The following is a 24,141-nucleotide window of genomic DNA, read 5'->3' on the forward strand; positions in this document are numbered from 1 at the left end:
GGTTGCTGGTAGTTACTACTTGTGAATCTTTGGTCTTAGTCAAATATAAAACCTGCGTATTCTATGCTGTTGTTCTTAAATTATGACAATGTGGACCTTTGCAAGGAAAAAATACTTACAATAACTGTGTAATTGCAAGTAGGTTTTCTTCATAAGTTTAAAATAAAGATGAAAGCAATACAGTAGGTTCCAAGGTTCTGCTTGTGCTTTTTTGCTTCCTTTGCTGCTTTTTTTTTTTTTTAAATCCAACTTGCTGCTTTATTTTTATACATCTCATTGCACTGGGCCTTGCCTGAAGTCATCACTGCTGTCCTTAGTTTGACAAGAATACAAGGGGAAGCAGCCTTAAATGACTGAGAAGCTTCAAAAACATTGCAGGCAGTAGCTTTATCTGTATTTAATGAAAGGGTTCGAGCAAAAGTAGAAATCTGCAGAATGTTCTGGCAGTAAGGGCTCAGCACCAGCTATTATGGCACAGTTTCCTGAAGGGTGGGCAAAGATACTCAAGGGCTTTTCAGTGTTTTGAGCTAATTGAGGCCTCATTGTGCTTATATTTAGGCAAGACCAGTGCTGAGCCTGGAGTCACAGGCTTGCAGGCAAGACAGGTGTGAGGTGTTCCTGATTTCAGTCCAGAGGGATGATGGGGACAGCGCTCCAGGTGTGAACTGAGATGCTGCCACCCACTCCCCTGATTTCACCCTGCTGGCTAGGAAATAGTCCAGCTTTCCTTAGTGGCTTCAGACCAAAGTCTTCAAAGCTGACTGGTGGTTTTCAAGGGTTTTTTTTTGTCTCCAATGCATACAAGACTTGATGTTCACAGGGTGTTAGTGTGTGAAATATGTTATTTCTGAAATGGCTTGCTGAAAGCTGTGGGTGGGTTTAATTACATATCCTCTCCAGCAGCAGCCACCGTGTTACAGCTCTGGCCCCTACATGCCATTCCTCTGCTCCCCACGCTGAACTACTCACGGTGAGCTGTCCCTAAGGCCTGTCAGTTGAAAAGAGAGGCAAGAAATTAAAGCAGCCTGTTTTGTCTGAAAGGGCTTAGGCACCGGCTTACGGCGAGCAGCTGATGCAGTAGGGTTGATGCAATGCTGGCCTCAGGCCAGGGGCCCTGCAGTGTGCAGATGAGGATGACGACCTCTGTAGCTGGCCCAGCTGTAGCACGAAAAGGACATCCCTAAATTAGGCACTCAGAGTCATTCAGTCACTTCTGAAAAGCCTCAAACTTAGTCATGATTCCTACTGAATAACTTAAGCTGCTCTTACTGCTGGTGAGTGCCCAAGATGGCTCAGGGTGGGCAGTTGCTCCAGCTGGCCGGGCTGGCTGCACCATGCAGGTCTTGGAGAATTTTTAGTTTTCATTCCGTCAGACCAATGTTAGTAATAAAAATAAGACGTGCTGCACAGAAGTGAATGCATTTCTTATGTCAGCGCTTTTCCCCACTCTTACTTTGGTAATGTCTTAAATCGTTCTTTAGAGGCAGGCTTTATTGGCTGTACTTTTCAAACAGGAGGGAATAATAACTACTTGCAACTTAATCAGCTGTACGGCTGCAGAGAGGTGTTTTGGTGTTTTGTTTTTTTTTTTTTTTTCCCTGAGTACTCTTATGTCCCATAATAAGCTGGTATTTTGTAACTTCTGATGGTAATGTATTCCATATGCCTTCTGTCACTAGGATAAAGAGCTTTACTCCAGAATCCAAAGCAAGTAGCCATGGGTATTTATTTAATAAGGTTTGAAGTCTTTGCACTAGGTGGGATGTCGGTATGTTGCATACCCAGAACTTCCTCAGGCTGCTCATGGTGAGGTCTTAGTGGTCTTTCCATGATGTTAAGGAACTGTTGTCCCATTCATGCTTCCAGTGAAGTGTAGGTTTCATAGTTCCAACAACAATCCCACCGTTTCAGTGAAATTCCCTGCTTTTCTCTATGTTCTAAATACCACTACTTTTCCTCCAGAACTTGGGACAAATTAAAACTGAGAGGAATTCAACAATGAATGTCAAGATAGCCAAATGAGTGCTCTGCTCATAATTCCTTGAGGCATCTCCTCCAATGCCTCACACAGAACAAAAGTCCTGTTGTGGGGGTGCTTAGGAGTTGCTGTAGTCTTGGAGTCCTGACAGGAATGAAAAATAATCTTTTTATGGTTTCTTGTTAAAATACTCAAACTACCCTGGTTGAACTTAGCATTTGAAAAACATTTTCTGGTATGCAACTCTTCTAGATGTTCTGGCATATTTGCCTCCACTCTGATCTAGGCAACAATAATTATCTCGTAAGTTTTTGGCAGGATTCAAATTTATGTTTCAAGCCACAAAGGATCATAGTTACCATTTTATCTGCACAACTGTCAGCTTCAGTATAATATCACAGGCCTCTGTGAAAACTCATCTGCTCCATTGGGGTATAGTTAAAACTGAAATAACGTGAACCTTGCGCAGTCTTGTGAATTTTGAACAGGAGGTCTTTGATACAAATTGAGCAACATAATTTCAGAACTGCTGGTGCTTTTACTGAAAATGGTGTTTCCACTGGAACTGGTAGGTTACCTCAAAAAGAACTAGTTTTTGGTGGTGACACTATGGTCATGCCATGATTGTGGTCTTTGATCCTAAGCCTAAAGGCATTCTGGTGAAGTCCAAATTGTCCCATCCCTTCTGTAAACTTGGAAGAAAAAGGTCGTTTGCCTTCTCATTTGATTCTTTCCCATGCCGTGGAAAAAGCAGGTACACTTCTGAGCCTTGTCCTTGTCCCGCACTCACCAGTGTGTCAGGTGTGAACCCCCTCACAGGAGCCCTGCTGTGGAGCACCTGCTGCTCTGCTCCTCACATGAGGAGGAGCCAGTGTCAGAGTTACTTTGAACTGTTCTCACATCCCAACCTCCTGTTGTGGCAGAGGTCCCTGTTGTTTCAACTTTACCTGCTTTTATGCTCTTCTGGCAGCAGATATCCAAGCTCTTTAAAGCTGCAGTCTGTTCAAGTTTATCTTTCAGTAGGCAAAGCTGATTCTTGTCCAACAGCTTTTGCTCCCAGTTACCTGCAAAACTTTTGTGGATTTAGGGATCTGGTTCCATGACTAGTGGGTATGTCCTTGAATAACCTCTGCTTAAAATCAAAATAAGTCAGTGGCTTTTGACTGTCTGCCTGCACCCTCCTCCATGATAATAGAACATTGTGTTACTAACAAATCTCAATGATTATAACCCTTTAGCAGGAAGAAAACTGAATGATATGTGAGCAGATTGCGTCTGAGGCAACAACATGCGATCCAATATTAAATGTGGGTTTTGCAAGTTGCAGAATCATAGACTCCTAGAAGAGCCCAGGTTGGAAGGGACCTCAAAAAATCGTGTGGTCCAACCAGATGGTTGGTTATGTAGAGAGGCAGACATGAATAAGAAGAGATAAACCATTTGCTTTAATTAAATAGTCCCAGTATTTTGTTTCTGTATGTTCTCATCAGGAATCTTCTAGCTTTCATGAAGCAAGGGCAGTACTTAGTGGGAAGAAGTACCTTAAATTCTTTGAGTATGAAGGAGCTATTGTTTATATATGTAACTTCAGATTATATATATGTGTGTATATATATATATATATGTCTATGTCTCTCTGTAAGAATAACTGAAGATTCTTACCGTGCTAATTTTCCCTTCAAATCTGAAGTTTGACAGAAAGTACAGTTCATACCTAGCATGAATACTTCTAGTGGTAGCTCTTTTCTGGCTTTTCTAGTAAACATTTACTGATGGTACTAATTGTTACTGTGACTTGAGACTTAAAACCTCTGTGAATTCATACAAAATTTAAAGAATTGCCTTTTAGAGACTTCTGAGTAGTTTTACAGATACAGCTGTACCTAATTTCATGTAGCTGGTCGAAGAGAGTGGATTGTTTAGTCTGGTCCTAGGAAGTGAGTTTCTTGGGCTTCTGATCTTTTTTTATTTCCTGAAACTCTTCTGAAGACTAACTTTTCAGCGTTTTTTGTGAAGTGTGGGCACCCAGCGTGGTAGTCGCTTTACCACTAGACTGGGCAGGGTAATGTTACTTCTCTATTGCTCCTGAATGCTGTTGTGTTTCCTAGCAAGCCTCTTGGCTGCAGCACTGTAACGGGAGCTCATCCTCTTTGTTACCTCCCATAATCCCAAGGAACTTCTGAGGTTTGGTATTTTCCAGGACACAGGTCTGCCCATTTTTAAGTGTGAATTATGCCCTCTGTTCCTGGATGGGTAAAGTTGCATTAGGCTGTATTGCCAAATGAGCTTGGCTTCCCAAGGGACTGAGGTTGTGCTTTGCAGTCCTGAGGAGTTCCATTAGCAGTGCGTTGTGCTTGTCCAGTGAAGTTGGCATACAGCCAGAAATAGGCCCTGGAAGAGGATCATAAAAGGTCATTTTGAGGTGAAACTGCCCACACCCCTGGCAATGATTCCTTATACAGCCATACTATTAATACCTCTCAGGCACTTTTTATTCCATTACATTTCTTCCACATAAGGTTGATTCTTTAATCAATAGTTTGTGGCATGGAGTCTGTCATTCTGCCCAAGCAAGGTTACTTTAGCAGCCACAATTTTCATATTCCAAATATAATGTCTGATTCAGCTTTTGTGTTTAATTAAGGCTGAGTTGATCTGGTTTACTTGTATTCCCTATCAGTCTTTCTGTAGCTTCGCAAAGAATGGATGTCCCTTGTTCCCCCCAGTTCTGTCAGGCTTAAAGAAGGTGTTTATCCACAGCTTTTGTCCTTGGATTTGAATTTGTTTCACAGTGAAATTACTGCTTTCTTGGGGCACCTATTTTTATATTAGATGCTGATACCCTGCAGGAATAAAAGTTTCGGTCTTTCAGCTTCAAGCAACAGTGATGTTTGTGCTGATCCAAACTGGCAGACATCAGTAGCCTAAATGCTAGTGTTTATTAGAGCAGAGCAAGGCTTGAGGGTAACTATGCCAAGTCTTGGCTCATTAAACCGGCAGGAAGATTCAAGAAGGCTGCTTTTAAAGATAAGAGCAAGAATTGGCATAGGGTAGGCAGGGGTGAGAGAACAGCAGTGGGTAGGCCATGTGGTAGGTGTCTTCTGTCTTCCTGTAGATAATTTGAAGGCAAGACCAGACTCATTGAGACAGATGAGCTGTCATACAGGCAAGAGTAATAGCAAATTGGAGTAACAGTCTGCAGTAGTCGTCACTGCTGCAGTTTCATTGGCACTGGTATGAAATACTGGGTGAGAAGACAGGATCAACTCTCTTGCTTTTCTGGAGTCTGAGCTACTTATTAATTCCTTGATTTTGAGGAATTTTGGTAAAGATTACTGTAGGAAAATGTGTGATATATCATTAAGGGAAAGCTACTTGGAATTAATGTAGCCTTTGGTTCATTTATCCAGGGGAGCTCCCTTCCAAAGTTTCACCAACATGGGTATTCCAGAAATTTCAGCTGGTTTAACCTGAACATGATTACCTGTCATCTCTGTTTGCAGAAGACTCTATGTTTGGATCACTCAGATCTGAGCTGGGATGTTTAAAGTTCAATATGGTCACTTGATGTGGATAAATACTTCAGATTAGAAAGAGCAAATTGTGCTTCTTCCCATATATCTCCTAAGAAATGTGGTCCTGTAAAAGCAGAGATGAGAGATGCTTGTCTTTGCGTTGCTGTTGTTAGTGGTGGTTTCTATAGAGTAAAATCGTATTAATAAATTAGATTAGTAGAATCTGAGCCGCTTGAAGTAATTTAACTGGTTTGGTCTAATTGATAGTCTTGCTACCAATGGGAGTTATTATAAATAGTGGATTCATTGCAGTATAGACAAAATAACTTCAAAGCTCTACTCAGACTGAAGCAGGGTCTTTGAGGAGTTTCATCTAGGTTGCATCTGTTTGTTTACGTTGTGGCTCAGAGTGCTGCCTCTGCTGTGGGGTTTGGGCTGAACAGGGTGGCTGGAGAGAGCAGGATCTTCTTTGTGGAGCCATGGGAGCTGTGCAGACTGCTTAAGGATGCCCAGAAGGGGCATGAGAGTGCAAAGATGCAGGTCAGCATGGAGAACATCACCCCCTTTTGCAATTAACAAACCATGAACTCAAGAGTAACCACATCATTACTGTTGAGGATGAATATTTGGTTTACAGGTGCCATAGAGAAGACTGGTACCATTAATTGGTACTTCTGTGACTATTGCAGATTATTTAATGTACTGCAAGACTGTGGTCTGCTTTCCATTATACCAACCTGTTATGTAGTTCTACCTATGAAAAAAGGCTGTATGAAAGCTGATACTAAATTACCTGCTTGCATGGTTTTAAAGCTGCATTTCATTTGTTTCATGGCAGTCTGTAGCTTGAAAACTTGCTGATAAAGTCTGAGGATGACTTGAGTGAAAGTGGCAAAGATTTTCTGTGATTAAGTGGATGCTTTTGTTTCTATTTCAGGAAAGCCCCACAGCATTGGCAGCTCTGAACGGATTCAGCTCTCAGGAATGTACAACGTTCGAAAAGGGAAAATACATTTGCCAGTCAACAGATGGACAAGACGCCAAGCTATCCTTTGTGGAACATGCCTAATTGTCTCATCAGTAAAAGAAAGCCAGACTGGAAAGATGCATGTCCTCCCTTTAATTGGTGGAAAAGTAAGAGATTTTATTTTATGTATTTACTTGCTTAACCTCTGTCTCTTTACACAAAGAAGATTGCATTCAATTATGGTGATTCTGACCCCACAAAAGCTTGTTTCTGTAAATGGGATTATCAAAGTATATAAATTATTTTTTATTATGATAAAAGTAATATTTAACAATTTACAATGTTTTGATTAAAATGCTAAAGAAAAGCAAGGGAAGCACATTCAGTGTGTGTTCTTGTGTGCAGTGTTCAATGTTTTATATGTGCAATAGTAGTAGTACTGCATATGATCCATACCATGCTTCCTCATCCAGGTTTTATCCATGCTGGGTTATTCTTAGATCTGAAAACTAACCAGTAAGACCATGGTCTTATTTTGAACATTGGGGTTTTTAGAGTGTTCAGCACTGTGTGAATATTGGTCTGTTGTAAGCTAACAGCAATGAACAAATTTACTTGCAAAAAGCTGAAACTTGACTTTTTCTGATTGATTACATTAGAAACCCAGGAGGTCCAGTCTGAACACAAGGGAATTTTTTTTTTTTCACTTTGAAGATGACTGAGCACTGGCAGGGAGTGCTCAAAGAGGTTGTGGACTCTCCATCCTTGGAGATGTTTACATGGTCCTGGTCGAACAGCTGTAGGTGGTCCTCCCTGAGCAGGGGGCTTGGACCAGAGGACCTCCAGAGGTCCTTTCCCCCCTCAACTATACTGTATTTCTGTGAAACTTTAGTGAAAACAGTAAGATTACAACATTACTATTTCGACCTAAATAGTGTTTCAGGACACTATTCTTGGCTTGATTAGCCACGGTAATAGGAAGACAATCATTAGCTTGAGAATGAATGTACCCCTGAAGTAATGCTCCTTTACTGTGCATATTGACAAGTTTGATTCTTAAGAGTCATTGGGAGAGAAACAAGCTTCACAATGTTATATTTGCAGACTAGAGTTGATTCGTTAATATTCTATGCTAGCAATGTGGAAAGTAGTGCTGCCTTCTAGGAGCTGTTTTTCCTATTTCCTTTCATAATTCTTCACATGAATCTTCAGTGCTTTCCTGGACATTGTCCATTTTTAGGAGCAGTGGGTGAACTCTGACAGTGAATTGTATTCCTGGCTACAGCACACTGGAGAGGACAGGATTCAGGTCCCCATCAACTATTTCTTTGAGACAAAAAGATTTTTTTTTTTTTCTTTTTTTCCAAATTTAAAAAAGATTAGAGATTATGTACCTTTATTTTTTTTTAATTGCTTAACATGGAATTTCTAAGTTGGTTTTGCACAGAAATACATTGTGTAATGCAAAACATGCAGAATGTGTTAAGCAGAAAGTTGACAACAAATTTTAAATGAAAAGGAGAACCAAGCTGAGAAAAATGTACTGAGGGCTTCTGCTGACAAAGCTTGGGAGGAGGATGCTTGGCACAGAACTAAATGTTTTTTTAAATTATCGCTCAAAAAATATTCTTTCTCAACCCCATAAATACTCTGCACTTCCTGGTTTGCAAAGGCTTTCCAGAATGTGGTGCTGAGCCATTGAGACCATAAGTTGTGTGGGACTTCTCGTGTATGGTAGCAGAATGATGTATTCTGGGTGTTTTTTAGCAAGTTGAGAAATGCCAAGGAATTTAATTGGGCTGTAAGAGAAGCATTTTGTTAAGCCTGTTTTTAATAACCAGGAGTATAAATTGTACTTCTTTAGGTTGTATAAAGATAGCTTTAAATGTGTTTCACTGGGAATTCTTTTATGGTGCTCACTCTCAAAATGTTTACGTTGTTGGTGTTTTTCTCCTTTGGTTCCTTTGTCCTTCTGTTCTCATTCTATGCTTGCTTAGACTTCATGAATATTTGACAGCCAAGATCCAGCTTGGCTGCTTGAGAGGGTTAGTACAGCTCTACTTGAAGAGCTTCTCTTGGGCACACTTTAACTTTGTCCTGGGAAGTTTTGCAAAAAAGAGGCTTTTTATTCTTGTTCACTAACGGTTTTATGTCTCTACTTTAGGTGGAAGAAGTGAAAAAGCACCAGCACTGTTTAGCTTTTAGCTCCTCTGGACCTCAAAGCCAGACCTACTACATTTGTTTTGATAACTTCACTGAATATTTGCGGTGGCTTCGACAAGCATCGAAGGTGAGAAGAACACTAATTCCTGCCTGTATGGGATATTTGTAGTGTTTCCCCCAGATCTGTCTTGCAGCAGTGTGATCCCTCTTCTGGATTCATTATTGTGAACTGCTGCTGCTGTTAGTGGTGCACAAAAAACCCCTCAGTTTAAGAGCTCTTGATTAACAGACAATAGGGAGGTAAATTTTTCTGTGTTTATACTGAGAATTCTTTCTACAGTGGTTGTGTAAGCAAAGTTCTGTGCTGGACTTTGTCCCTCATCTTGATCCAGCTGGATGGATGGAGTGAGATCATTAGAAGAAAAAGGATGACAAATGTAACTGTCAATTTCAGTTTAAAAAGTTTTGTTTTGGTGTTAATAAAATCTGAAATAGTGACAGGCTTTTCAAATTTGATTCCTACACAGAGCATAAAGATTGAATTGCTAAATTTAAGGAATTTTTTTTTCTTGCTTGAAATTGTTGCTGAATCTCTCTTTAGTTTTGTAACTGCTTGATTATTTTTTAATAAGCAATAATTTTACGTCACTGAAAAAATTACTAGCTGAAGTCTTCATAAACCAAACTTCTTATTGTGCTTAGAGCACAATTTATTATGGGAGTTTAGGTCCTGCAATATTTCATTTGACTGTTCAGTTCCACTTTGTGTTGTTGAAAGGTTGTTTTTGTAATTACCTGTTTATCTCTTAATCCCTGCCACTGTTTTGATAGAACTCTGTAATTTATGTATCTTTAACTGCTGTTTTGTGTTGGTGTTTTTTTGTTGTTGTTTGGGGTTTGTTTGTTGTTGTTTTTTGTTTCAGTTTGGGTTTTTTGCTGTTGTTTGGGGGTTTTGGTTGGTTTTGGTTTTTTTTGTTTGGGGGTTTTGTTTTTGTTTTTAAACACAAGTTCTTTTGCCCTGCTGTCAGGCCTTTGGTTGTCTGCTTGGGCCTAAACTGTCGATTAGTTTTATACTACAATAGGGCTGTCCATGCTCTTTGCTATGTAAAAGCAACATGAATTTATATACTACTACTTAGAGGTATTTATGGCACACTAGATGTGTTCTGTGTTTTCAGATTGCAATAATGTATTCTCCGGCCCATTGCCAGTGGTACAGCCTGGGTTGTGGGGTTTTTTTATGAGGTTTGATTGTTATATCAAACTTTCTTTGAGCAGTAACTATTGCACCTCCCAACACAGGCATAATTTAAAACATGCTTTAGTGGTTGTTGGTTGGTTGGCGGTTGTTGTTGTTGTGTTTTGTTGGGTTTTTTTCCTGGTAAGTTTTAACATTCTCTTTAAAGATGCTGTTCTGACATCCCTGCTCAGGTCTGTTAAGCCTCAAGGTAAAAATCCCCAAGGCATGTTTCGTGATACAGTAAGGGCACGGTCTGTCAGGTTTTTGAGTTCCTGCCACTTTGTGGCTCTCTCTGGGAGAGTAGTACCCTTTCATCTCCAGAGGCTTTGACATCAGATAAATGAAAGGCAAATCTAATGAGTGAGAAAAACAGTGGAAGACAATGAACTTCAGAAATAGAGAGAAACAGCCAGAGAGCCCCTCTGAATTACTGGCAGTGTGAGCTTGTTCTGTGCCATGCTGTGCTTCTCTCTTTCTCTCTGGTTCACCCAAATGACTAACAGCATTGGGACGACAGCCAGCATGAGAACATATCCCCATGCCCTCATGATAGCCTCCCATTTTTCTTATGTAAGAGTAGAAAATAAATAAATGGTTCGAAGTGTGTTTTTAGACTGTCAGAACTGAAGAAGCTTGCTATGCTATTTTTTTTGTTGGTAAAACATGCTTAGAGGAAAAAGTGATGGTTCATTTCCCTGAACTCTCCAACCCCCAGCCCCAAAATCTGAGAGTCAGCATTCTGGATTCATGGAGTTTGAAACAGTACTGTGCCACTTCACATTGCTTTTTTAATGTTTGCATTTTCTATTCTTAAACTGAGAAACAGGGACAAACATGATTGTAGGCAGGGCAGTTGTATAGGAAGTGCTGTGCATTAACACTGCTTCTGAAGAACAGAAACAGAGAAACTGGGAATGCTGCAAAAGTAACTCAGATTTCCTCCAAATGATGCTGTTCATGTCCAAGTGCTTAACTGTAAGGTTCATCATCCCTGATTTACATGTACAAATGAAGGAGAAAATGTTTCATCTTCAGCGCTGTAGTTCAGGCAAGCTAGTGTTCTCATGCAGAAAAAAACCCCAGCATTTATGTGAGGTACTCTGCCTCAAGTGTTTGGAAGCTACTCAGGTTCAAAGAAGTTGAAATATTCTTGCTAACCAAGAAAATACCATGTAAAGGATTGTTTGTGTAAAGGCAAGCAGATGTTACTGCTCTCTGAGTCGGAGCTTCTGGTTGCTTATTAAGGGCTGGGTCACATGATGCTTACAGATTCTTCTATAATCCTGGTGATGTATATAGTACTTGCACTTTTGTGAATTATTATGAATAATATTTAAGACTGCATTTTAAATATAGATGTTATTTAAGGGCATTTGTTTTGAAACTGGCATTCATATTAATGTACATTCAGTGGTGGTTTTCCTGCAGTCCTTCATGGTCCTGATGTGTACTGCTGAAAACTGAGGCTTTTGACACTTACATGTGTATTGAAAGCTTTAATTATAAATTTTAATGCAGGAGATCCCTGGTAAAATATTTCATTAAAGTTGTTCAATTTGGTATTTAACTATGAAAAAAAATTCCTGTCTGTATACTTCAAAAGAGCTAAGTGATGATGTTATTTTAACTTTTAAATAACAAGCTTAATCTTGAAAGGAGACTTGACAAAGAATGCTTGCTCTGCAGTCTTTCTCCCCGCAGAATATTGGCAATGTTGACTTTTTAGTGGTGTTCCAGAATAAGACAAATCCAAATGCATGACTCCTGCAGTAAATATATGTATGCTAGAGAAGATTTGAATTCATGTTTGGATAGACTTAGGCTCAGTTTGATTAAAAATGAGCATCGCTCCTGTATAATCTACTTCATTCTAACAGTGAAATATATCTTAGCCAAGACATTTCTCATGCTCTGCCCTGGTAGATTTTTGGAAGGCGTTTGTGAATACGCATTAGGATTGGTTTTCCTTTATGTGTGTGTCCTGAGGTGAACAGAACTTCTGTTTTCAGGATGGAGTGGAATTATTGCACAAACACTGACCTAAATATCGAACTTGGTGACATACTTACTCCAAATAGGTCACTTTTAGATATGCTGATTTAGCCTCAAACAGGATATTTTTAAAAGCTGGAAATGTGGCTTGTTCGTTAATATTGATAGTTCTATACCACAGTGCATTTCTTTCCTTTTGCTTTCCAAATACTGGAGTCCTAATTAAAGAAGCTCAAAAGAAAACATCAACAACAAATTTGGTCCTCTCTGATCTAATATGTCCGTTCTGTTGCCAAATGTTGAAAAATAAGCTTATGCAACTGGGAGGGGGAATGGAGGGGGGAGAAATGGGTGTCTTCACAGCTTTGAAGAACTTTGTCTGCGTGAAGTTGACATGATGGTTCTGGAATTAACACAACTATTTGCAGAGCGATTCTGATCTGCCACTGTTTACTACTTTAATGTCAAATGCAGAAGAATGGGTGAATAATATGCAGTTAGCAGCAAAGATGACATGATGAGGGCTTTCCTCGTTTGTCACTTCCAAAACCTAAAAAGATACACCCTTAACGTAGCAGAAGGGGAAGAGGTTTTACGTATATGGTGTTACTGAGTGCTGGAACTTTCTGTCATGAGGCTTCTGTAGGGGTGTTTGACACTTCTAACAGCTAAACTTGGTGAAGTTTCTACTGCGTTGACTGCTACGCAACTCACAACATGAATGGTTCGACTGAAGTAAAAAGAGTTATCAGTCCTCTGTGGCATACAGTCCTCCAAGGCATACAATTAAAATGGGGTGTCAACGTCTGCCTCAGAAATTCAGCGTTGCAGAGCTTAAACAGGGACATATCGCAGAAATTTATCTTCTTGAAAATAGTGTGCATCACTGGGCGTGCTGAGACGGGTTTTGTGACCCTGCAGAACCTCTCCCCTTGGCTGTAGAAGAGCAGGAAGCGTGTCGAGAGCTTCATGCAACAACTAGTTCCTGCTTCAGTGCTCAGTTCGACTGGGCAGGTAGAGAAAGGGAGGCGATGAGAGACAAGGGCTATAAATAATGCACGGCTGCCCCATGTAAGCTGCCTGTGCATGGCTGTGTTGTACATGTAAATCGGTGGAGATATACATGCACACAGCCGTGTGTGTGTGCACACCATCCACTGCTTTCCAGGCTGAGTTGTGCTGCTGCAACTGTAGTGATGGTGTGTTTAGTGGGGAACAAGCCGCTGTGTGAGGCTTAAGTGCCAGAGTGAATTTGCACCTATAAACAAAAGAGGAATATCTAAAAATATTAAATTAAAAAAAAAAAAAAAAGAGATCCTTGATTTAAAAGTTAACAAACTTAAGTTTTCTCCTGCATGCCTTTGTATTTTTCTTACCCTGTTTCAGTCACCTTTGTCTTCAAGTCCACAGTGGAAATGTCTGTGATGTTACAGACAGACCCTAGCCTGCTGCAAAAAAGGAGACACTAAATTATGATGTCACTGTACATTATGCTTAAAAAGTGCTAAAAATAGCAAGAAGAACAAATTCAAGGGAGAATGGCATGCTGCCATATTGGTCTTATTCCTTTCATGTCAGTGCAGAATGCTCTCTCCATACCTCTATTTGCACCATGAAACTAGCAGAAAATAGCAACAGATTTGAATTTAGTTTCTACTATACAAGTAAGTAGTGCAGGAGCCTCTACAGCAGCCTCCATCTTTCCTCAGCTTGTGTAGAGACCTACCTGAAGCAGTGCAAAATTAACTTTTAAGCTTTTTTTCTCTCAAGTTACCTAGTTCTGACCAGCTGCCTCAGTCTTCTAGCTTTTTTTTTTTCAGTGCAAGTTTGACAATTGTGTTCGGAGACTGTGTTGTGAGATGCAAGTCTGAACCGTGTGAAGAGGATGAAGCTTATCTATGACTCTAGTATTAATAACACTTTTTATTTCTGCTGAGGAAAAAAGGTCTGAGTTCTGACTGCACACAAGCTTGGTGTTACAGACCATATTTATACAAATAAATTCTATAGAATTTACACATGAATTCCTGAACTTGATTGCAGTTCTGCAAATGTATTTCCAAAGTAGGAGACCAAGATGATCAGATTGTACAAGTGTTTTACAAGAATGATGCTAAGGAAGTGCAGTGGGTGACAATTGAGTGTTACTGATTAGAGATGTACCTGCTTTTCAGCTGTGCTTCATCTACCTTTGAGCTAGTGAAAGATAATCAACTGTGAGGCTGCCTTTTCCTTCAGCACAGAAGATTATGCTCATTAATTGAAATAAAGCATATCCAGTTGTGCATATAGTTTTGTCTTTATTTGAGATACTGTCACATGCTCATGTCTGATTTTCTCGTATCAGGCGTGGTCAACCAGGAGAAAGACAAAAGTACAGATTCCAACTTAGTGTGGAAAACAGACTTTGCAGAACTTTTCAATACAATATACGTCCCTCAGTCTGTAAAGAAGGTTTGAAGTCATTAGTCTCATGGTTAAATTAGCCCTACTTTGTTCTTGCCTTGGCCTGCCCACTAGCCAATTGACCTGTTTCAGATGTGTTTCTGTATACTATAATGAGCTGTAGCATCTTTACAGAGTTCATCATTGCAGGGTTTTTTATTACTAGACCTCAGTTTTCTCTGGAGGCATTAAGGACATGCTTTTCTAAGGCTTACTGGTCAGAACCAGCTCAGAATACTTTTTTCCAAAGCCTCGACCACAGAACAGTGCCAATGGCAAGTGTGGGGAAAAATCATATGCAAGGATAAAGTAGTTTACTCTAGGTTATTTGGGATGTTACTTACTCTAGTGCTGCCAGTTTATACTTCAGAGTCACTGGATGCAGTATCTCCTCTCTGGGTGTCTGTTTAGGCTCATAAGCGGTGGATATCCCTCTTCTGGAGAAAACCTGTAGAGAACTTTACCTTAGTTTCCATGAGATCTGAGTCCCTGGATCACTATTTTTGCTTTTACCTTTGGCTATCGGTATTTACATTAGGGAATTCCGCAGCCAACCGTTGTGTGCAACAAACACACTCTGTTGCAGTTAGGAGTTTCTGACGTTTTCTTATAACTTTGTAGTCTTATTGCATGTGTTTGAATGTACCATTGTGATTCTGGGCTACTGTGTTTATGTGTGTGTTGGGGACAGGTCGGAGGTCAGGGACAGGGATGTGCTGGTCACTGAGAGGGTGACCATGCAATAGTTGTTTGGCTTCTTATGCCAGTAGTGCTTGGAGGCTTTAAAATGAGTTTCTATACTAGTATGATAGATGCATTTAGGATAATGCCAACATGAGTGACATCTTTTGAAAATAGCCTTTACACAGATCCAAGGCTCTGCAAAAGAGCTTGTTTGAGGATAACAACTATCCATTTTTTTTCACTTTTGTGAAACTTAGAAGCACTATTAGTCTGTTTGCAACTGTTGATTCAGCATCTGGTGAAGAAAAAAGAACCCTGAAAGATTTTCTCATTTTTCAGTGGGGCTTTTTTTGAGCTGATCCTTACTTACAGGAAATGTGATGACTCTAAGTTTAGTACAAGGAAACCATTTTTTCCTCTAATACCATAAAATGACAATATTGAGATAATGCTTTCTCTAAAAATAGATCCCTAAAAATAAAGCCACAGCTTCCTTTTAGTGGTGATTACAGTATTCAAGCATAAACAAACCTCTGGTTTTCATGCGGAACTTGACTTCCTTTTTGGTCTCTGAATGAAATCTTTGATATTTGGGACGTTTGCTCTGCAGTCCTGTCTGGTCTGTCTTCCTGTAGGTGGCTTCTGTCAGCTGAAGCCTGAAAGCAGGAGATTGGGCAAAGCAAACTTGAAGCCAGTTTTGTGTCTCTTTTGATGGCAACACTTGAAAGCATTCCTCCTCCTCTTTCCCCACAAAACCTGTTATTTTGCACCTTTTGTGAGAGGTTAGTTGATGTTTTGGAAATTATCTCCTGAGTGTGTCATTGTAGTCTCTCTCTTAATGGTCTTGGAGGGAAGCTTGCTGTTGTGGCTCAGCCAGTTAGTTTTCCATGTCAAAATAGTTCATAGTTCAGCTGTTTCCAAAGTGGTGCAATTGGTGACTTCAGGCTTTTCTCTTAATTTCTGTTCTAGCTGAACTATATCTTCAGTATTTTAATTTTTTTGTTCCTGAAATGTAGAGAGTCTGTGGTCCTTGCCTTCAGTTAATAGTACAGTAGTTACTGAAGTATTGCAGCCAAGAGTGAAAACGGAAAACTAGATGTCGCCCACACATCTGGAATAGCTTTCAAGTAACGTCCTTTGAAGCCTTTAAATCAGGTTCTGATATTATTGAAGCTGAATTTGTGCAGCTCTTGCATAAATACAAGAAAGCATGACCACCGCTTTGAGCTAGAAGCTCAGTGAGGTGTCGCAGATGTTGCCTCTTAAGGTGTGTTTGATGCAGGAGGATCCCCTGGTGTTTTCAGTAATCTCTGGGGGTAGAGGGGTGGGAGTGAGCATGGGAATGTAACTTTTCTCTTCATGAAGCTCAAGGGAACTAAATGTCTGTGGTTAACATTTCCGATGGGACACAGATTGTTGCAGGGACTGACATACTGCACAGCACTTCAGTACATGTAGGTGATAACTGAGTCAGTCTTGAATCTGAATGGTTGTAACATGTAGAGCCCTTCCAAACAAAGTCTAGCAGGATCATAAGAATGAGAGGAATTATTAATAAAAACCAATATTAGGGACGTTTGGTCTCCTTAGGCTTCTTCTGTAGTCAGTGAGAGATGGAGGAAGGTCTCTAGGGAGAAGAGGGAATGAGTGTTGGAGACCAGTTTTAGGCCCCAGGCCAGTAGAGCTATATTCATGATTGTATTATAAAACACTTGGGTCAGAAGGTCTTTCTGAGTGACTATGAAATAATGGCATGAAGAGAGTTCATCTCACTGTAAAATTAATCCATATAATGCAGCTGTGTTAGGAGGTCCTAGGTCAGAAACCGAGGACCTGACATAACCTCTTCTTTAAAACAAACAAAACCCCACAACTGGGACTAGGAAGACCCAGACAAATGGACAACTATTGGAACTCTCACTGGCAAGAGTCTGAAATCTATGGTAAATGCTGAACAAAGTCTTTTCTGGAGGGCTGCCATTGTGAAGTCTGCTTGCTGGCAGTATGGCACCATGTCTTGATAAAAAATTAGGTATAACACACATTGTAAGAAGAAAAAGGGGTATTTATCAATTTTTCTGAGACTGTCGCCTATTTTGAAATATTTACAGATGAATTGTTTTCAGTCAAGCTATTTTAAGGATGTTAATATTACTTTCTCCACTAAATGGAGGTTCAGATGTCTGAATTATAAGTAGCTTATTGCTACAGGTAATTACTGTCCCTTAACTCTAGGGTGCACCTTAAGCCTTGTCCTTGCAGGAATCTTATCAGTGTGAACATCCCAGCATGACTACCACCAAGGTAAGGGTGTTGGTGTCACTCCCTGTGTAATATTGATACCAGTGCCTGATCTCTAAAAGAGGAGTATTTTTCCTTCTGAAGGAACAAAAAATACTCATATGCTGCTAATGACTTCAGATAGTACAAAATATTTTCAAATAACAGGTGATGAATGTGTTTTTTTTTTTTTTTGACAAATTCTTATTCTCAAGGTCTTGATGCTAAACCTGGGACACGTCTATGAAATTTCTTCTGGACTGCTATCATGAAGGCTAAAGATGTGCAACTTCTGCTTCATTACCTCCACATTTCCCATTCCCCACACACATTTGCTATTTATACTACTGTTTTCAGCTCAGTTGTTACAGTTTCGCACAAGGGCTGAAAGCAGAAGTGAGCTATTTCTGCATGCTGTATAAATCTTAGTTCAGAGCGAAGGCGAGGAGAGCAGGGATAAGTTAAACAATCTTTGTACCCCCGAGTCTCACTGACACGAGGCGTTTGTACCAGAGGCTGTGTCACCTGCAGAGGGGAGACGGGGCGAGAAACATGTGCCCTGCAAATGCTGCCTCACTGGCGTGTGCTGCTGCCCTTCCTCTTCCCAGGCACTTACAGCTCTTACCCACGGCATTGCCTGTTGGATTTGTGAATATGAGTGACATGCTTTCAAGCCTCTGCTGAGTTTTATCTTTTCTTTGCAAGGCCCTTACCTTAAGTTAGCATGCATCTAATTTACCATTCGAAAGAAAACAAAAAGAAGAGGCCAGAAAAGCCATTACCTTTTCACCCTTTGGACTGCACCCATTTTAAAAGCTGTCAGTTAAAAATGAAACATATGACCTTAAAGAAAAAGAAAACCTTTTCTTTTTTTCCCCTCTTCCAGTAAGGTTTTTGGCATGAGCTTGTTTACCAGTCTGAACATTTCCTCAGCTCTCGGCTGTGGCTGGGGGTAGCGATGTGTTTCCTTGGCTGTGGAGGCGGAGGGAGGCCTCTCTGCTGAGCAGGGCTTTGATGGTGAAATAGAAAGGAGGATTAGGATTTGAATCAAGTTCAGTTCTGAGGTGAGGAGAACCTGTGTGCTCTAAGTGGTTAGTTTACATATTTTAAGTGTATGTATCACTGTTTAGTTAAGCCTTATGCAGGCATTGGTGGGATGTGATGATTATCGAACTGTTTAAAAACAAATCCTAAAGGAGAAAAATTACAGTGCCTTTGCATTAGCGCGTCTGCAGCAGGTGTAATTTAAAATTGTCAGCTTAATTCAAACAGACTGGGAATTTGGCTGCCTGTACAGTGTGGGCTGTTTAGTTATTTTAATTGTCTTCTGTTGAAGTCCTAAATAGTAATTTCGTATCTGAATAGAGCTATAGGGAATGAGATGAGGGTAAACAGGAAAAAGACATAATTACGTTAGTTTAAATTCACACCACAGGTCACACCAAAAAATGTCCTTGTGTAAACAAGGCTTGTGTTTGTCCATACAGCTGAGTTCAGCTGTGTCCACTGCTGACATCCATTGTCAGCAATAGATCATTTTTGTAGTATAGCCAGGGCTTTAAAACAAAGACGGTAATCAGTCTTGTTGCATAGCTTGGTGACAGAGGTGGCATTATACTGATGGACAAAGCAAAGTGGTTTTTTAGCCTTGTGTAGCAAGAAGCAGCAAGAATATTGGTTGATGCAAGTATTTTTCTGTATTTTTATTGCTAGACGCTAAAGATTTGCAGTGAACCCATACCATACTTTCACCAACTTTGAAATACTGCTTCCTTTGTAAAAATAATAATAGAAGTTAAAATCTAAATACTTCAGCAAAGCCTTTTTTCTTTAAGGTACTGCTGGGTTTTGTGAATCATTGTTTATTGTGGAAAAAGTGCGGATTTTGCCGTGTGTTTGGGCTGCAGTGCTACCAGCGCATTGTGTGTCCGTCTTCTCTGGCAAAGACGTGTTGACTCTGCAGCTTATGCTGTAGCTACCATAACTGGGAGGGTGTCACACACCTTCCTCTGAGCAGGTCACCGTGCCAGCTGTTTCTCCCGTGTTACTAGTACTGGAAACACAGCAAGGTTTTCATGTGAAAAAAGGTGTTAAGGGTGAATGCAGTCCAGGATGTGATGAGAAGAAATTTCAGAGGGGTTGGTCTGGGTAATGACTTCTTCTGCCAGGTGAATCATGAACTGTGCTGCTTGTGTTTTTATATATCTATGTAAAGCATATAAACTACACCATGCAGGTTCCACATGTATCTAGAAAGCCTTTCTTGCCCTCCACCATCGCTGCCACACTGAGTCTCTTCACTACTTCTGTTGGAGCATGGGTCTGTTGAATCCACCCAGATAACTTGTTGGGATATTTATTTACAGTGGAATGTCTTGGGTTTTTTGTTTTGTTGTTTGGTGTGTTGTTTTTTTTTTTTTCCTTCCCATGGAAAACCTACTTTCTGCAGCTAGTGTCCCTTCCTCCAGATGCTGTTTTTTCTTTGACGGTGAGAGATATTCTAGTCAGCATTTTCTTACCCTTTATCAGCTTATCTCTGGAGTGATTCCCCCCAGTAAGTCAAGGAAACCCAGTGCTTTATTAAAAACTGTATCATTTTTTAGAAAAATGCTTTGCTCTTAATAAACAGTAGCAAACACATGCACAACCTCACCATATTTAAGTCAATTGAAGATTACTGCAAGATTGAAATATCTCTATTGTTTGGTGTGGGAACAATGTAATTTTAGAATTTCAATACTCAGCATCAAAACAACTGATGAAAGTTTCTGGTGAACCAAAGAAAGTATTGTGAAGATGTTTTTCTCCTTTGTCACTCTTCTTTGTTTTTCATCTTGTTCCTCTGTTCTCTAGGAATTTGTAACAGAACAGTGTTGAGCAATGAAAAACGCCTTTGAGAATAACTGTATTTGTTTATATAAGTATTCCTTGTAACAATTCAGAAGTTAATTCTTAGAGTACTGTTTTGCTAACAAAAAAAGAGACTTCAATAAAATTATAATTGATTCCAGAACTAACACCTTTTAAAACGTGGGTTTAACTTTTGCAGTTATCTCTATGGTAGAGGCATCATTCAGTATATGTCAATTGCATGAAAATCTTAATTAGTCTTCATATAACAAAGTGATTCCTTTAATTTTTTTTTTTTTTAAAAAAGGCAAACAAAAATACAATATACAACTTGAAAAAACAAAATAACTAGATTTTTTTTTTTATTTCACAGGGCTTGATGATTTTAAGAAAGTATTTACATCCTTTTTTTGAGATGATGAGTAGAATTTGGATTTGTTTGGCTGCTTTATCATGGTTCACACTCATAGTTACCAGTTCTGGTACTTCAGATATTTTTAGAGGAACATGCCTTGCTAAGCACTGCTGGGTTGCTTATTACTGTTCATATCACATTCCAAACAAGTAGTGGGAGCAACAGTGTATGTGAGCGTCACACCTGAAATTACACATTCTTCTTTTTAATTTAGCGGCTGTCAGTGCTTTTTCATCTCTTGTGTTTTTGGTGTGATGAGAACTGTACCGTGCTGGACAGGTTCTGCCACCATAAGCAGACTGAATACCTGGCTTTCAGAAATGTCTGCTCAGAATAGCCTATGAATAATTTTTGTCTAATACTACAAGGGAAAGAAAAATAGTAGCTACAGTAACAAAAGGACTGAACTGATTGAGTAACAAAAACTCGAGCGTTTTAGTGGATGTGGGAGGACTGGATTATTAACGACTGCCTTAGAGAAAAACACGGCACCGTCTGTTCTTTTCGAAGCTTATGGCCGTGTGTTTATAATAGAGACCACTTATCCTGGGGCCTGTGTAGCTCACGTTGGAGAGGAAAAAAAAAGGAAGAAAAAAAACTCCTTGGCCTTCCTTTCAATGGCAAGCTACTTATGGCATGGCAGCAAAACCTGATGTCTTTAGGTTCAGGGTACTTTATGGCAAGGGCTCTATGGGTGCCCAGAAGGTTGGGTGGTGTCGCCATCAGAGGTCAGAAGCTCTTATAGACTGTCACTGGGCATTGATTAAGAGTTGTTGGGTTTTTTCTCTTTTTGTCACTTAATGAGGTGTTTGTACTTCCAGAATCCTCGCACTTGAGGCCAGTAAAAGTGCCAGTGACAAAGCGAAATGATTACTTCTCTTGCCATGAGCAGCTGACAGAACATGTAACTGTTTGAGTGCTGTTTCTGCAGTCCCGAAAGCCTAAAATGGTGGTGAAGCCATTTGCTTCTCCTCCTTTGGTCTAAACCATGCTTCCTTCAAAAACGCTTCTCATCCTTGTAGCATTTGATCCCCCTCCTTGCCCACCATCCTTACTGCCTTATACTGCTGTGTGGTGATGCTTTGTCATGTAGCTAGCTCCACAACTCTACTGTATGGAAGGATTTTTTTTAATAGAATTGGGCAGAAAATGTAGGAATTCTACATTGCACTGTTGGTTTTGTGTTTGTTGTGGGGGTTTTTTATTGGTTGGGATGTTTGTGTTTGTTTGTTTGTTTGATTAGTAAATAAAGCAGCAGGATGTAGTTCACCTAGAGATCTGGTAAGGGACAGAGTCGCTCTTACTTGAATTTGTTGTCCATGGGTTTCTGTGGAATGATGCTAGCCATATATATATATATATAATGCTAGGTGGTGTGATTTCTTCAGCCTCTGTGGACTGTGTTTGTCTGACCTTACCCTTTCTAGAAAACAGTGTTAAATCGCCAAATCTCAGTTTTGTTTTTGTCACATTTTTAACACTCTTGGACAGTTTTCTAATTCATTGAGAAAAGATCAGTGCTTTGCTACTGCCACTGAGATTTTTTTTTCTTCAGTAAGATGTAAATGGAGTAAGTCTTTCTTCAGCCATTTATTAGCTGCTTTTTGACCCTTGAAACAGAGACAGAGTGATGACTGTTATCCCCTCACCTCCTCACTTGGGTATGCTGACAAGTCATACAGCAATATAGAAGACTTATGCGCTGTTTTTGCTGCTGATACTTGTTGACTAAAGGACTCAAGTTCATGTCTACCTTTTTTCTGGTCGTAGAGTGTCATGTAACTTAGTTGATGAAAATGAATCCATTTCACCCATTAGTTTGAGAAACCCATGTGCTTTTCTCCACGCTGGCCATCCATGAACCGGGTTTTAGCATTAAGGCAAAGCAAGAGATTGTGGCATAACTTGCAGCAATGATGTAAACCATGTGAGATCAGCTACATATGCCAACACTGATGTCTGCTGTGCTTAAGAACAATTTATCTTGTGCTAGTAGGGGTGAAGGAAATGTTTTATTACAGTATTAACATATTGGTGTCCCTCTTTACTTGCAGGTTGCATCACAACGCATAAGCTCAGTGGATCTCTCATGCTGCAGCCTGGAGCAGCTGCCTGCCAACCTGTTTTATAGCCAAGACCTCACTCATCTCAATTTGAAGCAGAACTTCCTGAGGCTAAACCCTAGCCCATCTACAAACAGAGCACTTAGTGAATTACAAAGGTAAAGTGACATGGTTCTGCTGGTCTTCATCTGGCCTTGCAGCCAGGTGACCGCTGGTCTGCTGGAACTTTCTTAAACTAATGCTGGGTTTAAAAATTACTACATCCTCCTGTGGAGGAATGGCCAGGCTGTAATGCTTTGGAAATGGGTTAACTCTGTGTGTTAGGAACAGACTAGCTTTCATAAGAAACTGAGTGTTTTTCTTGTAAATACAAGGCTACTTTCAGTCCAAAATACAGTTCTCAGACTGTGTTGTTTTCCACCTACCTACTGAGGGTAGACTATAATTCTTCAATCTTTGACTCAATGTGAGTAAATATGAGTTGCTGAGCTGCCCATTGAAGGGATGCATTCTAGGAGGGGACAGTACTGTGTCTGACTTCGTCTAGATTTTTTTGTTACCCCTCAAACAAAGAAAACCCTGATTTAATAAATTCAGCCTGATTCCTGTTCTTTCTACTCTGCTCGACCCTAATTCTTCTTTCATAGTGACTGTGACCTTCCAGTTGTTCTTTCCACTGCAGCTCATCCAAGAATGTAACAAATGGGTAGACAGCAGCACGATCAGTGATCTGAATAATTTAATGTGTGTGTACCAGAACTGTGGAATCAGCATGCTTTCTGTATCCAGAATAACGAATGTTTCCATACTAAATATAAAACTGTGATTTTCATTTCAGTGGTACCTGAACTGCAGCGTACCTCAGGATTATATTTGCAGATGGTCTTGTTCAAACAAAATGTTTTAAACCACATTTCTAAATGCCTTCCTCTTTGAAAAACAACTGAAAAATACAAGATGGATTATGCAGGCTGTTGTATTTTTATATAATTCCAATTTCGTTCTTAAACCACCAAAAATTTGGCATGACGAAAGATGAATGAACCCAGCAGGTCTGCTTCACAAACAAAGCAGGCAGTGATTCCAAGAGCTTATGAACACAGTCTGGAGAGGAATACTGGATTAAATGTTCTGTGAATGTCAGTATGGGTCTCCAGATAGCAAGTGGAATTTTAGCATAAGTTAGGTGATGAACATGGACACATAATGAATGTCTTTGTTTTAATGAATTTTAAACATTTTTCCTTTTTAAATATCAGAAAGTGTACAAGAGATACTTGATCATATTTTTTGTCCCTCTACCTATAGCTAATTCTGTCAGGAATTAGAAAGCATTTATAAATAACATGATGGGCAATGTTCATTGTCTGTTTAATGTTCTCCTGGTGCTGCAATTGTGGGAACAGCTGAAGAGCCTTGCTGAAAATTAGTAAACTGTGAAAATTTTCTTCGCTGATGCAGGCCTGAGCGTGCAAGAGTAAAAGGGTTCAGGTGACCAAACAAAACTCTCCTGTTTACTGAGATTCTGCATCAGGAAAATCTAGAGAAG

At 39.9% G+C, this 24,141-nt stretch overlaps 1 protein-coding gene across 2 annotated transcripts in view; it reads left to right on the top strand.

Moving 5' to 3' along the window:
• The window catches only part of PHLPP1 (PH domain and leucine rich repeat protein phosphatase 1), a 144,062-nt gene that overhangs the window by 73,515 nt on the left and 46,406 nt on the right, over positions 1 to 24,141 (top strand). For both annotated transcript variants that reach the window (XM_065830890.2, XM_071804521.1), the window contains exons 2-4: positions 6,431 to 6,627; positions 8,625 to 8,750; positions 22,584 to 22,750. In XM_065830890.2, coding sequence (XP_065686962.1) covers positions 6,431 to 6,627; positions 8,625 to 8,750; positions 22,584 to 22,750 — 490 coding nt within the window. The remainder of the gene's footprint in view (positions 1 to 6,430; positions 6,628 to 8,624; positions 8,751 to 22,583; positions 22,751 to 24,141) is intronic.

Source organism: Patagioenas fasciata, chromosome 2, assembly GCF_037038585.1.
Source record: "Patagioenas fasciata isolate bPatFas1 chromosome 2, bPatFas1.hap1, whole genome shotgun sequence".
In the NCBI taxonomy this organism is placed as follows: Eukaryota; Metazoa; Chordata; class Aves; order Columbiformes; family Columbidae; genus Patagioenas; species Patagioenas fasciata.